We start from the raw sequence: 14,882 nt of genomic DNA, 5'->3' as shown, positions 1-14,882 counted from the left end.
GCCCCCCCCCCCCCAAGTTCAATGGATGATCCATAGGACTTTAGTTGCAAGATTTGAAGAGGGACATATCTAGACTGTGGATAAGGTTGTGAACTAATGCTTTTATGAGCTAGAGATAGGTAGAAATCAAGATTATATGGATTGGAAACGACTGGAAAAAATTATGCATGGAGGAATACTGCCAAATAGTAATAATAATGTGTTACAATGTGCAACACCTAGTCACGAAAACAAAAGGACTTTTTAGTTAGCTTTTTAGTGTGCCTTGTCAGCAACCTTCTGGATATGGGAAAAAGAATCAACTACACTCCCGCATGATGTCTGTCTAGACTCGTCCATCATCTTCTCGAGAGGGTATAGCAGCGTCATCCTTTAGTTTACCGCTGTCCTTCACTTGGTATAGAAATGGAAAACAAGGATTTGTTTTGCGGATGCAACGAGCACCAAACGCATTTGAATGGTTGCTTGTTTGAAAGCTGGTGACCGTGACAGTTGTTCATCTCACCAATTGATTAGGATGTCTTTTTTTCTTTTTGCGTTCATGCAGTCCATTCCTTGAGTTTCTTGATAAAAAAATGGACGGTTTAGATTGTTTCTCTGAGAGATCCTTCCAGTGTGTTTGCTTTTGTGATTCTTGGGGGATTATTGAGTTTTAACATTAGGGAGAGATCTTTGATGCTGCGTACTGGCTGAAGAATTTAGAACATTTGCTATGGTTCACATGCTTAACAAACCAAAAAAAAGGTGTTCACATGGGATACAGACTCAGCCTAACTAAGTAGAATGTAAAGCCTATTGCAAGTGTTTTTACAAGAACTAGGGATGGGATGAGCATAGGCTGTGATGGAAAGTTGTCTTTTTGAGCTGCTAATTATCAGAATATGCATATTATGTGATGTCTTAATTCTTTAGCATGTGATAAAAAATTACGTTGATATGGTTACTCCAGGTTCGGGGATGGTAAAAACCTATGTTTTTACGGCTCGCTATATTCTTTTGTTTGTATCGTAAGTGCATGTCTTTGAAACTGATAAAAGCCGCATAACAGATGAAATCAGCACATATATATTTTTTTTTAATTTTTTTTCCTTTAACTGCAATTATTTGGGGAGATAGTTATTTCCATTTCTGGGTATGGAACATAGCCAAACCGATTATAAATAGCCCTGGCTGCTACGGAATATCTGTACTCCCTTTGGCTTCTATCATCTTTCTTCTTGTCTGTTGAGCGATCATGGACAAAATGAAGTTGGATTACAGGGGTAAAAATCCGTTGAAGGAACTTGAGAGGATCACCATGAATGCTGCTGAAGTTCAAGAGCACATTTTACAGGAGATCTTAGGACAGAACAAGGACACTCAGTATCTGAGTAAGTACATGAAAGGGTCAGAAGACATCAGCGAGTTCAAACGTTCTGTCCCTGTTATCAAATACAAAGATATATATCCTTATATCCAGAGAATTGCTAATGGAGAAGACTCCTCTCTCGTCACTGGTCATCCAATAACTGAAATATTATGCAGGTCACTTCTCTTTACTATATTAGACCACTACTCTGCTTCTTTCCTTTTCTTCTGTTGTGTTTCTTATATAACTAAAGAAAGTGTCTGTTTCTTGCATGTTGCAGTTCAGGGACTTCTGCCGGAGAGCCGAAGCTAATGCCATCAATTGCCGAAGATCTTGACCGCCGGACTTTTCTCTACAGTCTCATCATGCCAATTGTGAACCAGTTAGTGAACCCTCTCTCCTACTTGTAATCTCTTCATTCTTAGTAACTTCTTCTGTTGTCATCTTCCCTAAGGAAGAGATGATATAACTCTTATTAGGACACAATGCACATAATACTTACTTGATAATGGACCAAAGTGGCTGATCTCATGGTACCATGGTGGCTTGGGGTTTTTCCCAAAGCTGGACATTGAAGGCATCACATCACGTGTGAAACATGAAAATATGACAAAATGCTGTGGATTTGTTTTTACTGATAAGCGTCGTAAATATGGTTTCCTCGTCATTTTAGCACTAACATGTGGGATCGGGAATATGTACCGGCACTTTCGGCTTTAGTACTGGGCCGTGGTACCATGATGGATTTTGATGGGTTTCACTAACAAAAAAAGTTTCATTTTTTTGTTGTTGTTGCACATAATGCTTTATATTTCGTCATTAGTGTAGTAGCACCGTACCATCATTGGAGCATCTTGCCTCTATAAAGACATCGTCATAATATGCTGCAACCTCTATCCACACGTCCTTTCACACCCTTCAAAGGGTCCCATAAAAAGATTCTTGGAGTTTTGGTAGCACTCGCATTTAGCCAGAGTCATTCGAACGTGAACCTTTCCACTGACGTCAGCTATTTTCTGACAGGAGTTTAGTTGTGTCTGAAGATTTATCTGCTTGTTCCTGCAGTCACTCTTATTTTCACTGCTTTAAGCTGTTGTCTTGTGAAAGATTTACTGCTTTTAACCTTAATCGTAAATGATACCACTTAATTCTTGGAATATCTTTAGGTATATACCTGGACTTGACAAGGGAAAGGCCATGTATTTATATTTCGTCAAGGCTGAAACCTCCACTCCCGGTGGTTTGCCGGTTCGAGCCGTGCTCACTAGCTACTACAAGAGCAAGCACTTCAAGTGCCGACCTTATGATCCGTTCAATGATCTTACCAGCCCAATTCCGGCTGTCCTATGCGAAGACAGCAACCAGAGCATGTACTGTCAGTTGCTGTCTGGTCTGGTTCACCGCCACCAGGTCATGCGCCTCGGAGCCGTCTTTGCCTCTGCATTTCTCCGTGCCATATCCTATCTCGAACGTAGATGGCTCCAGCTCTGTCGTGACATCCGCGAAGGTGAGCTTGACCCGATGATCACCGACCCTGGTTGTCGTTCATCGATGTCAACCCTTCTTGAGTCGCCAAATCCCGGCCTGGCTGATGAGATAGAAGAAATCTGCAGAAGATCGTCGTGGAAGGGCATTCTGTACCATCTCTGGCCGAGGGCAAAGTTCATCGAGGCTGTGGTCACTGGCTCGATGGCTCAGTACATACCAGCGCTCCAGTTCTACAGTGGTGGGAAGTTGCCGCTGGTCTGCCCAATGTATGCTTCCTCCGAGTCTTACTTCGGGGTCAACCTGAAACCACTGTCCAATCCTGCAGACGTGGCTTTCACCCTCCTACCAAACATGTGTTATTTTGAGTTTATACCTCTGGGAGAAAACGGCTCGCTGTCTTTTGATGACAATGACGATGAGGAAGTGTCCAGTGATAAAGTTGTAGATCTGGTGGACGTTAAACTTGGTTGCTACTACGAGTTGGTGGTCACCACTTTCGCCGGTAAGAACACCTTTCCGTAAGAAAGTTCGCTTAGAATAGGATTTGATTCGGCTCGTTCTCTCCTGACAGGTTTGTGCCGTTACCGGATGGGTGATGTTCTGCAAGTGGCTGGGTTCTACAACACAGCCCCACAGTTTCGGTTCATATGCCGGAGAAATGTGGTACTGAGTGTGGACAACGACAAGACCAATGAAGAAGATCTCCACAGGAGCATCACGCTGGCTAAGAAGTTTCTGGAATCCCACAACGCGCTGCTAGTCGAGTACACGAGCTACGTGGACACCTCGTCCGTGCCTGGCCATTACGTGCTCTTCTGGGAGATACAGCACCATAGCGGAACCCCCAACGGGAAGACGGCCATGGAAGGAGAAGTGATAGAGGAGTGCTGTATCTCGGTGGAAGAAGAGCTCGACTACATATACAGGCAATGCAGGAGCAAGGATAGGTCGGTTGGGCCGCTGGAGATAAGGGTCGTGGAGGGTGGCTCGTTCGAGGCACTGATGGATCTCATCATTAGCCAGGGCGGCTCGATCAACCAGTACAAGACTCCCAGGTGCGTCAAATCCAACAGCGGTGCGCTCAAGTTGCTCAACGGCCGCGTCATCGGTTCCTTCTTCAGCCCTCGTGACCCCATTTGGGTCCCTTGACGGAACGGCCGTGGAGAAGAAGCAGCAGCAGCAGCTCGCATGAACTTTCTAATAAATAATAATAATTATTATAATTATTGGACGCAGTTTGGAGTTGAGGGTTGATGGTGCTTATGATGGGCTATCATGTTTCATCTTATGCGCTATTTTTTATAAACTATGTCCATGAATCGAATATAATTTTGATGTTTAATTATGGAATGTGATGATTTCTACATTTACATATATTTTGTAGAGTGGTGATGATATCACGTTTCAACTCTAACAATTAGATGGCATATATATTTGATATAAATCATGTTTCAACTCTAACGATTAGATGGCATAGACTTTTTGGGAATTCCCCGTAAGGACGTGTGGTTCAGAGACTTTAGATGCAATAATTAATTGATCTCCGACATGTTAAAGCATGCATGCATGTCATTTCTTTCTTCTTCTTTTTTTTTTTTTTGAAATGAAAAAAAAAATATTTGTCGCATGCTTTTACGTAATTCGAGAAAAAGCTAGTGGAAGACGAGACAGTGAAGCTGAAGGGTTAAAAAAAGAAAAGAAAAGGAAGCATGAATTCCGACACGCGCGTGCCACTTTCAAAAACCCAAAGAGAAATTTCACTTTGCCGACATATTGAGTCAAAGTCAACGCTTTTAATCTTTCATTTAATCATCCCCAAGATAGAATTGTATATACCCACCATCCCATAATTTTAATGATTTAATTCCGAATTCCAAAATGCGAAGCACCATTATAAATAAAGTTATTGCTCGATATTACGGATAGAATGTGTATACTAATACTAAGTACTTATAACCATAAAAGACAGAATCATTTATTGTAATGTATTGGGAGAGGAATAAGATTGCAATTATGGTTTGGTGGGAGCCAGAAAGCTTTGCTTTGCTTACGCAATCGCCACTAAGGACGGATGGACGAACACTGTTCCATTCCTCTATATCGAGCGATCACATGGATTGGATTTGGATAATGTATGCGCGAGTTCAATTGTATATAATGGTGGATTTTTATTTTTATTTTATTTTTTGTAATAAAAAATTTATGAAATTATTTATAACCTTTCTTTTAAACTAGAAAATATCCTTAAATTCGAATTCTGGGTAAGATTCGATACATGCGTAAAGGTCACAGGCACAAAGGGACAACTCTTCTTTAAGTGGATAAGATTTGTAAAGAATTGGGACAGCCGTCTTTATTCGAATCGAACTCTCCAACTCGGACCCTTTCAATAAGCACATGAAAAATTGGTGAATAGCGACGGGCCTCTTTAGAAATCCTCCATGGGCTTGATTGGTGTATATACCAATCTTTTACAAACACTGGAATTTTAATTTTATAACCATCGGAATGATATCATGTAATGATATCCATTTATTCAACGCAAACGTACAAAGCTCATCGCCGTAGAACCAAATCACAAACAAACATTACAACGCATATGGCACATACAGTACAAGTTGCGATAAAATCGATTAATGATGGTTGACAACACAACCATCATAACCATAGCGTGGACCTTTCTCGAGAAACCCCCTCGCGATCTCGCCGTTGGCTCCGCAAGGGAAGAAGCCGCCGGGACGGTGCTCGTCCCCTGTGCCGTACACAATCCTGAGGATCTCCTGAGGCGTACGGCCGTACGACAGCGAGTATTGGTTGGCCGAGAGGAGGTTGCTCGTCGTTCGGTTCTCGGCCCCGAGCCACAGAGGCACGGACAAGCCTTCGTCCTTGATCCCGCACATACCAAGCTCGTTCCTCAGCGTCGATAAATGGTCCGTCAGCTCAGCCACCGAGACTCCTCCGTACTCCTTGACCCTCTCGTGCTGTCTCTCGTACAGGAGCGTTCTTATGGCCGCGTCTTGTCCGGATTCCACCCCCAACAAACCACCCACCAGCTGATAGACAGATGTTTCAAGTTCTTACGTCAATTGTTTGTCTAGGTCCAAGATGCATGATTTATTATATTATAGAGTACATGCAACTTATTTACGTGGCTGATCAATAACTTCATTTTTTAGGTCCACGTACGTAACTTGGCACACACACATGTATATATGTACACATTCTACGGACAAAAACACGCCTACGTACGTCTTGTTAATTAGCATAAAATTAAAGCATACCCGTTTGACGTGGAAGTCGACGAGGAAAGGAATGGTGCCGGTATAACCGGTGAGGCCGACATAAGGGATGATATACATCGCTATGAGGTAGTTGAGTGAGTTCGCGTACGGATCGAACGGTGGATCTGATTTCCGTCCAACCGCTCTATCCACGGTCGTCGCGAAATTCTCTTTCGACAGATTCAACAGCGGCCTCTGGATCCCTCCCACCATATCCGCTATGGCCCTTCACATTCGTTTTTAACATTTATATAATGCATTCATATATACACGTCTCTCTTAATCTTACATTATCCATAACATTTTAATCTTAGCCTACCATATCCTTTCGTATCAATGTTCTCGTGGGATTACGTACGTACCTAAGGTGGCCGATTTCTTGATAAGCGAACTCCTCGACGATTTTGTTGGTTATGGGATCGAGATTGGCTTTCATGGCTCCGACCGGTGGGGGTCCACCCTTTGCGAGTGTCTTGTTGAAGGCATCAAGCCCTTTCCCCGTGGCGCCCTCCAGGAAAAACTCGGCCTCAAAGAATTCAAGGTTCATCGCGAACCGAACCCTCTCCGCATCGCTCGCGGACATGTTTCCCGAGCAGCTCGGGTGCTCATCATACTCGTGATCGTTACACGAAATTCCTAATATTTGATGCGATACAAGCAGCAACCCCAAAGAGAGATAGAGCTTGAACATATCGTCCATGATATAAAATGAAATTGCGATTTTTTTTTTAATGAATCGCTCCATACAAGAGGGTCCTTTATATAATAAAGGGTAGAGTTTTCTTGTTCGAATAAGACAATGTTGGCATCATTTTCTTTTTTGTCCGAATTATCAAAATTTAAAAGAAGTTGGTGTGATGCGTTTAATTAGGGAATGTACGTGTGCCCCAAGTTAACCCCTCGTTTTAGTACAAATGGAATGCTAACAAGTCTTTCTAACCTCTGATTACAAATGCTAATATTTTGTTCTATACGCGAACCAACTTATAACACATATTATTCATTAAAAAAGGATTATTTGTGCAGGGAAAAAATAAATAAATTATCTAGGAAACTGATTACAAAGTCCGGAGAAAATTTGAATCTGTTTTTCGAAAGGTTGTATAATTTTTTTTCCACGATTGCAAATACTGGCGGTTACTGTAGCGTATTCCCTTGAATATTTGTGAGAAAGATAATTAGGGGATGTCAATTAGATCATCTAATTTACTAAACCCATTGAAATTAGAATATGATAATAAGGGAAAGACGTAGAGAGATTGGCACCGAAATCGGATAAAGATGACCGGAGCGTAGTTGACACATGGTTTTCTAACTGGAGAAATTAGCACCTCATTTAGTTAAGGAATAAACTGTATTAAATTTAAAACAAAAAGTGTGACGATGTGTTATAATTAATCCTTTGGCTCCGACTAATTTTTAAGCAACGTTATTATATAGTTCATCTACTTATATATATATATATAATTGAATATTACACGCAAGGAAATTCATACTTTTTCTATATTTTCGGATGTACCAATTATGACGGCACCACTTGATCTTCTTAATATCTTTTTAGTCTTAATTTTTTTTTAAAAAAAATTGTATATATACATATATATATATATAGATATATATTGGTACGAGATAAACAAATAATTATATATATATACATACGCATGACGTCATGTAGATGAGATTGAGTGTGGTCAGGCAAACGGACATAGACAAGTCAGTTTCATAATTAAGCAACATCGAGATCATCTCCACGCCATTAAATTCATACCGAGCTTAATTACGTATAGGCAGACATGGACCGAGGGCATTCTCGGCATCCATGCTCCTGGCAAGGGCAAGATCCGAGATGTCAGTTGCTTGTATTCAAGCCTCGGCCAGTCCCAGGACTTAGGGATAGGACCGGAGGGAATGGGCGCTACAGCAGCCAGCTAGCCAGTTGGGTTGGGGCGCAATCGCTTTCGAAGAAAATATCCCACTAGTCCTAGTTAGGGAAGGGATGTATAGATAGAGGTTTGCCGAAGATTCCTAGAAAAAGGAGGAGTGGAAATTTTTTTAGGAAAAATTTCATTAAAAATGTTGTACTTTTCTCTAACCTTCCACATTTTTTTAGAATCTTACTAAATTATATACTTTTTTATTATCTAATAATAAAATATTTATATTTTTAAAAAATTGGTGAACAAAACTCTATACACAAAATTTGATTATTCAATACTGATATAACAAAACTTACGTCCTACACACATTACATATCATCAAACATCTAATATTTAATAATTTATATATGTTTTATCTTTTGTTTTCGTATTTATATCGATTTGACCAATTTTATCTCCATAAATTAATTAAATAATTTATCTTGCAAATCCAGATATTATATATACATATATATATATAAGTAGTTTTTCTTATTTTATTTTATTTTTTATTAATATTATTATAATTTTTAAATATTTTTATTATTATTTTATTATTAAACATTAGATGATGATGTATTATATGAATGGGATGAAATTTTTGTCATGTCAATTGAATAGTTAAATTTTCCGTTTAGATTTTTTTTTTTGTCAATTTTTTAAAAGTAAAGATATTTTATTATTAGATAATAGATATAACAAATATAAAATTTAATAAGATAAAAAAATATATGGTTAAAATTGTGATGAGAAAAAATTATATGGTTTTTAAAGGAATTTTCCCTCTTTTTTATGTATTACATGCCTGTTTCATTTATATTGATTTTTATCTTAATGAACATAATAATTGTTAATATATAAAAAAAGTATTATAAAATATATGAAAAATATTATGAAATAAATCGTATCATAAAAACTTTATTAAATTTAGAAAATAGATATTTAAAAAAAATTATAAATATTTGATGTTAACTATAATTTTATTTATTTAGTTTGAAACTCTGTATATTTATATTAATAAAATATCACCTTGCTCCTCATATTTCTTAAATAATATTTGAATAATATTAAGAGAGAACATTTTTGCAGGCTGCCGTGCCATGCTCTTTATTTAAATTCAAATCCGAAAAGTCATTGCTTTTGTACCAAAAAAAATAAAAAAATCGGGAATTTTGGGCCCATCCTCTTCTCGCTCACTTTGCAAACCCACCATCCCATGTTCCGCTTTATCTCGATTTAGGAGCCATTATTATCGTCAACAGTTATTAGTATGATTACCAGCTTTTATCCCAGTTACAGACATTATTAAATAATTAATTAATTTTACAACTCTCTAACACTGCATAAGATGCCCGGGCCCACATTCTTTTGACCCAATTCTGCAAAATAAAGAAATACTAGATTCGTCTCGAATCCGTAGATTGTCACATGCAACAATATAAACGTATGACGAGGTGTTACTTTAGGGATAAATCGCGTGTGCTAATTCAACTTGAGTTCGCATGTACAATCTTATGTTTCGGAATGACCATAATTGCATATTACCATGGAATGATATGATACATATTCGATATTACAAGACTGCCTTTTATATATATAATACCACAAGCTTTTGGTTAAACAATAACATAGAAAAAAGACTGCAAAATATGAATACAGAACCCTAAACCCTTATAATAAACTCTTATATAGTACCACTAATTTATCACAACGGGAAGTGCTCCGGCCTCTTGGCCTCCGACCAGCTGACAGCGAACCACTGCAAGACCTAAACACTGTCGTTACATGATGAAGCAACCGGTGTCGTCGTCACAGTCGTGATGACCGTCATCGTAGTCTTCGTAGCTGTTGAATCTGATCGGATCATGCGGCGGAAGATGCACGAGGGGATCAGCCAGGTGGGTTGCCGGAACAACGAAATGCGAGTTCACAGCTCCGGCGTACGGCGCTGAATTGTAACTCATACCGTAGTTAACTGGAGGCTGGAGATCTGACGGCGGTAACGGCGAGACTGGAGATCCGACGGCTGTGGTTGCCTCTCCGTTCTCTGTTCCTCCATCACTCAACTTCGCTTCCTTCTTTTTCTTCTTCTTATTCTTCTTCTTCCCCTTGTCGCCATTTCTCTCCGCTTCTGGAAGCTTCTCCTCTTCATCTCCGCCGGTTTCTGGTTCTTCCGCCGCCACTTTTTTCAGGTTATCGCCGTCTTTGTCGCCGCTGTCAGCTTTAGGGGTTTTCTGTTTTTCGTTCTTGCCCGGTGATGGCTTATGAGGAATATTCTTTTCCTTGACCATCTCCGGTAGTTTTTCCGGCCAAATCTCGGCATATTTCCCAGATCTTGCGAGTCTCTTGATCAGCGTGTCAGAATCCACGTCGCCGGTGACTGTAACTTTGTTCTGCTGGGCATCGATCGCCGTCGCATAAACACCTGGTCACTCTCCATTACGTACAAGTGAGTCAACCAAAACACAACCGGCAGTATAACCAATACGTTTGCATACATTCGATATACATCACGTTCATATATAATAGTCGTGCTTGAACTATAGGCATCGATCGATGCACCTATTTTTTTTTTTAAATTGACGACAAGTATATAAGCTTTTAAAAAAAAATGGAATGATCGTAGATTATCAGTACCTTCGATGCCCCGAAGAAGTTTCTTGACTTTCTTCTTGCAGCCTTCGCAATGGATGGAGACTCTCAACACCCATGTCTGCATATAAACACACACACACACATTAAAAGAGACTGAACACAACTTTATGTGACACACCGATATATACACACAAACCTTGAACTTTAGCGTTTCGGAAGCAGCCTGATTTCCGACCGGTTTCGTCGCCATCGAACTCAGGAAGAGAGACAGAGCACGTGCATCAGACTGAAGGTCGAGAGTTATGAGCCTTAATTATATATGACTATACAAAAGAAGGAGGCAACAGAATAAATAAGTGGGCGTGTCATCAAATACTGTATAGGGAAACGAAATTTGTCTGTATAAAAAAAATGTACCGTAAATGTCATGTCATTTTCAATCCAGCGAACTAAAAGTGTTGCCGACGAAGATTTTTAATTATCATCAAACTCGAAGAAAGCAATTGACCAATAGATACGTATCATTAGCGTCTAGGGTTTGGGCTTGGCAATGATTACGGGTCTTGAAGGCTGTGCGCATATAGAGGCCTAGAAATTTCTCAACCAATATTGGGACGTAGGGGCAAAGAGTGTACAGGGAGTCCAACCACATCTCCTGAATGTGCTCGAACACATCCGCTCGTGTCGGACTCCATATCTATGTATAAGTGACGCCGTTCAGCTTTGTGTCAGCCAATTTTTTTTATTCTGCAAGCATTTTTTTTAATAAATATGTGGGTTTAGGTCAAGAACAGTATCAAACTCGTGTGCAATATAATGCATTCATTTGGCTTGTACGTATCGTGTCCTTTGGACAACTGGGAAGCACATCAAAAAGGCGGAAGAAGGATCTTTATGATAACAATTTTGATAAAAGATTTTGTAAGGTTCACGGGATTGTGAATGTGCACATTCTGATGTAATCATTAAATCTTTTCATACAAACACAACAGCGCATCTGGTGTAGTGGTATCATAGTACCCTCCCACGGTACTGACCGGGGTTCGATTCCCCGGATGCGCAATTTTAACTTAAAAGTATTTTTTTTTTTACAAATTAAAAAATGTCCGTACGCGTACGCTTGATGGCGATGCCAAATGAAAAATGATTATAATACAGCACCCGTCCCTTGCAGGGGGACACAGACAAATTTAACAATAAGATAAAACAGCAAAGTGGAAGCAAACATTACATTAAAAGATACAAACACCTGTTTTGGAACGGCACAGTTCAAATGCTATTCCTTAGGATGCAACCATCAGACGTTCAACGATAGGAAGTGGACCGTTTTTGGACAAAACAAAAGCCATCTGTCTGTTCAGTTATTGCCGGAGGCAGCTATCATGCCTTGGATTGGCTCGACAATGGACACCTCCGAGCCAAAAACGACGTCGGGTACCTCTCTCAGTGTACTTTTCTTCTAGGTATCGTGTGATGGCTCTTGATTCTGTGTACATAAATATACACACCATTTTCCCAGAGACATCAACCAATATTGCTGATCATTAAGTTTACGCACCGAAGAGTGTGAGATCTCCATCTTCAAGAACAGGGACTTGACCCAAGGGCTGAAACGGCACAAGGAAAAAATGAAATCAAGATAGCGACTGAGTGAGTTGAAAGAGTAGTTTTAGCGGATTTTGCTTACATTGAGAGAGAGGAAAGCGTCAGTCTTGGATTCGCCCGAGAGCCAATCGACGAAAACGAGCTCGAAGTCGATGTCTTTCTCATGGAGGCCGAGCATGGTGGCCATGCCCGGGAAAAACAGACCGCAACGGAGCTTCGTCATAACCATGATGATGTCTATTGGTTTGGAAGAGCTTCGTCTCTCTAAGCTTATATGGAGGCCTCAGAGCTCAGGCTCCTTTGGTGATCGATTAAACAATGGCTGCAATACATCAAATATGAATGATTTGGTGCTATAATTTGCACGTTACAATCACTACATTAATATTGACTCCTTGCACCCGGTCTTTTTCTATTCATACGTTATTGGGGAGGTTAGGAAAACGACAAAAAGGTTGACGTGCGATATGACGTGGCGTTTTATAATTTTTTTATTCCAGTTTCTATCCATTACTGCAGTGCTCCGAGAGTTTAGCTGCACACGTGGCTGTTGGATAACACCGTACCTTTTTTCCCTACCGAGTCCGGACTGCATGCCGTTTCGCACATGGGCTTAGGTTTCCGCCTAATGGACCCCGTAAAGCCCAAGGTGAAGCGGTCACAGGCCGAGTACTTTGACCGACCGTTGACTTTAAACGTCCATCCAGGCCCTGGTCTATGCTTTGACTTTTTTACAGCATTAATTTTTTTTATTCGATTTTCAGATACATATTCATATAATTTTTCCTGAAGGTGCAGAAATGTTAACAAGGTACGAAGATGAATATGAACAAAGAGACGAACACGCGAATGGTTTCTCCGAATGACTGCTCAACTCATGTTCCAAACCAAACTTAAAGATCCAATATCTCTATACGCATGCGTATTCATATACATTATATATATATATATGAAAAGTCTGGATATCGTTCAAAAACCATAGAAGTGGTACAATCCAAAGGCGACAAAGTCACACTTATGAACAGGGAAACACAAGAACACTTAAAAACACCATCGCATAACACAAAAGGCACACAAACAAGCACTACCCTCGATCTCTTTTTATTTCTGCTGTAGAAAGGACGCTTTAAACATAGGGATGTCTGACAAACTTTCAAGCGGACTTGAAAGCTCTCTCTCTACTGTGGTGGCTTCTGCAGGGCAAGAACCTTGGCCCAGGCCTCCCTGGCAAAGATTTTGGCTAACCATGCGCTGACCTTGGGGTGAGCCTGGAAGACCTTCTTCGAGTCTGTGCCCATCAAGTAATGAGCCACAGGGAGGTGGTGGAGGTCGGCCAAGGTGAAGCAGCCGCAGCCCAAGTACTCGGACTCTCCAAGCCTCTTCTCGTACACGTCAAGGACCTTCCCCAGCTTGCCTTCGAGCTCTTCAACGGCGGCCGGGTCAGTGGTCATGCCGAGCATGGGCTTGAAGACCCGTTCGAAGGTCAGCTTCATGGCGGTCGGTTCAAAATGCTGACCTTCCACCTCCATCCACTGCCTGGTGGTTGCCTTCACAACCTTGTCGCCAGGACAGAACAGCTGGTTTCCTTTGTCGTTGTATTCCTCAGCTAGGTACTGCGTGATGGCCCTTGATTCTGCACAAAGACAGAGCATTTCAGCTTCAATGTTTCGGGATTGAGTACACCATTACAACAGAGTGACCAACCTGAAGGAACAATACAAGTGTTTGCCTTGCATACTATGCGAAGTAATCCATACTCTTAATAGACTCTACACATAACAAGCCTTTAAGCACAAACAGTCGGTTCCAGTCGAAATCACGATGTCTTCTTTTTTCAACCGATCCATTCAACATATCATCAGTTATGTCCATGGACATGCAAGAAATGACTGATCAACAACCATGGGTAACTGCTCGTTCGATAAACAAAAAAACAAATGGATCGGGGATAATCACGGACTCACCGAAAAGCTTCACATCACCGTCTTCAAAAGCCGGAACAAGACCAAAAGGCTGCAATAAAAACAAGGATCAAACTGAGCATCAGATCTCACGGAAAGCCCTAAAGCCAATGATCGGGATCGGCCCTCCCACCGCAACGAAAAACAGGACCGCGTCTCAGATCGGAGCGAAAACAGAGGATCGGAGATAACTTACGTTGCGGGAGATGTGGGGTTCCTGCTTGTGAGCGCCGGTGGTCAGATCAACAGGGATCAACTCAAAATCGAGACCTTTCTCGTAGAGAGCAACGAGGGCGCGCATGGTGGCCGTCGAAAAAGGGACTCCATAGACCTTGATTCCTGCCATTATCGTCGAAGAAACGGAGTTAGAGGATGATGAACCGAAAACGAGAAGGAAGATGCTTTGGGGATGCGGATGAAATGGAAAGGGGCTTGGTCTCTTTATATAGGGAGAGGAATTTCGACGGTTTCATGCCCGTGCCTTCTATTCTATTCTCGAAACCTCACTCTCACCACCTCCTCCATCTTTTTTTTTTTGGTCAACAACTGAATTTCTTTTTTCTTTTTATTTTTGTATAAATAGAAATGACTAATAACCCCCCCTCCCCTTCTTTAGCTTTACCAAAAATAAAAATGTAGTAATTCTGGTGTTTTTTTTTTGCATATTATATTTTATTACTATATCTCG

General features: G+C 40.7%; 4 protein-coding genes and 1 non-coding gene across 5 annotated transcripts; 2 read left to right on the top strand and 3 right to left on the bottom strand.

Moving 5' to 3' along the window:
* The first annotated feature begins 1,176 nt into the window (after positions 1 to 1,176).
* On the top strand, positions 1,177 to 4,208 carry LOC104817508 (putative indole-3-acetic acid-amido synthetase GH3.9). Its single transcript, XM_010546725.1, has 4 exons — positions 1,177 to 1,524; positions 1,629 to 1,730; positions 2,515 to 3,338; positions 3,408 to 4,208. The coding sequence occupies exons 1-4, from the start codon at positions 1,235 to 1,237 to the stop codon at positions 3,983 to 3,985; spliced, it is 1,794 nt and encodes a 597-aa protein (XP_010545027.1). The 5' UTR covers positions 1,177 to 1,234; the 3' UTR covers positions 3,986 to 4,208.
* A 1,097-nt stretch (positions 4,209 to 5,305) lies between these two features.
* Positions 5,306 to 6,852, bottom strand: LOC104817507 (desiccation-related protein PCC13-62). Its single transcript, XM_010546724.1, has 3 exons — positions 6,480 to 6,852; positions 6,118 to 6,343; positions 5,306 to 5,889 (listed from the first exon to the last, which is right to left on the bottom strand). The coding sequence occupies exons 1-3, from the start codon at positions 6,815 to 6,817 to the stop codon at positions 5,470 to 5,472; spliced, it is 984 nt and encodes a 327-aa protein (XP_010545026.1). The 5' UTR covers positions 6,818 to 6,852; the 3' UTR covers positions 5,306 to 5,469.
* A 2,733-nt stretch (positions 6,853 to 9,585) lies between these two features.
* On the bottom strand, positions 9,586 to 10,966 carry LOC104817506 (heavy metal-associated isoprenylated plant protein 3-like). Its single transcript, XM_010546723.2, has 3 exons — positions 10,825 to 10,966; positions 10,671 to 10,746; positions 9,586 to 10,458 (listed from the first exon to the last, which is right to left on the bottom strand). The coding sequence occupies exons 1-3, from the start codon at positions 10,876 to 10,878 to the stop codon at positions 9,815 to 9,817; spliced, it is 774 nt and encodes a 257-aa protein (XP_010545025.1). The 5' UTR covers positions 10,879 to 10,966; the 3' UTR covers positions 9,586 to 9,814.
* A 653-nt stretch (positions 10,967 to 11,619) lies between these two features.
* Positions 11,620 to 11,690, top strand: TRNAG-CCC. Its single transcript has one exon. It is a non-coding gene; the product is annotated as a tRNA-Gly (tRNA).
* Positions 11,691 to 13,175: 1,485 nt separating this feature from the next.
* LOC104817505 (glutathione S-transferase F8, chloroplastic) lies at positions 13,176 to 14,662 on the bottom strand. The gene is made up of 3 exons (XM_010546722.2): positions 14,391 to 14,662; positions 14,198 to 14,246; positions 13,176 to 13,866 (listed from the first exon to the last, which is right to left on the bottom strand). The coding sequence occupies exons 1-3, from the start codon at positions 14,538 to 14,540 to the stop codon at positions 13,412 to 13,414; spliced, it is 654 nt and encodes a 217-aa protein (XP_010545024.1). The 5' UTR covers positions 14,541 to 14,662; the 3' UTR covers positions 13,176 to 13,411.
* Positions 14,663 to 14,882: the final 220 nt, after the last annotated feature.

Source organism: Tarenaya hassleriana, unplaced genomic scaffold (assembly GCF_000463585.1).
Source record: "Tarenaya hassleriana unplaced genomic scaffold, ASM46358v1 Cleome27, whole genome shotgun sequence".
In the NCBI taxonomy this organism is placed as follows: domain Eukaryota; kingdom Viridiplantae; phylum Streptophyta; class Magnoliopsida; order Brassicales; family Cleomaceae; genus Tarenaya; species Tarenaya hassleriana.
This window is presented reverse-complemented; position numbering and strand designations above follow the sequence as displayed.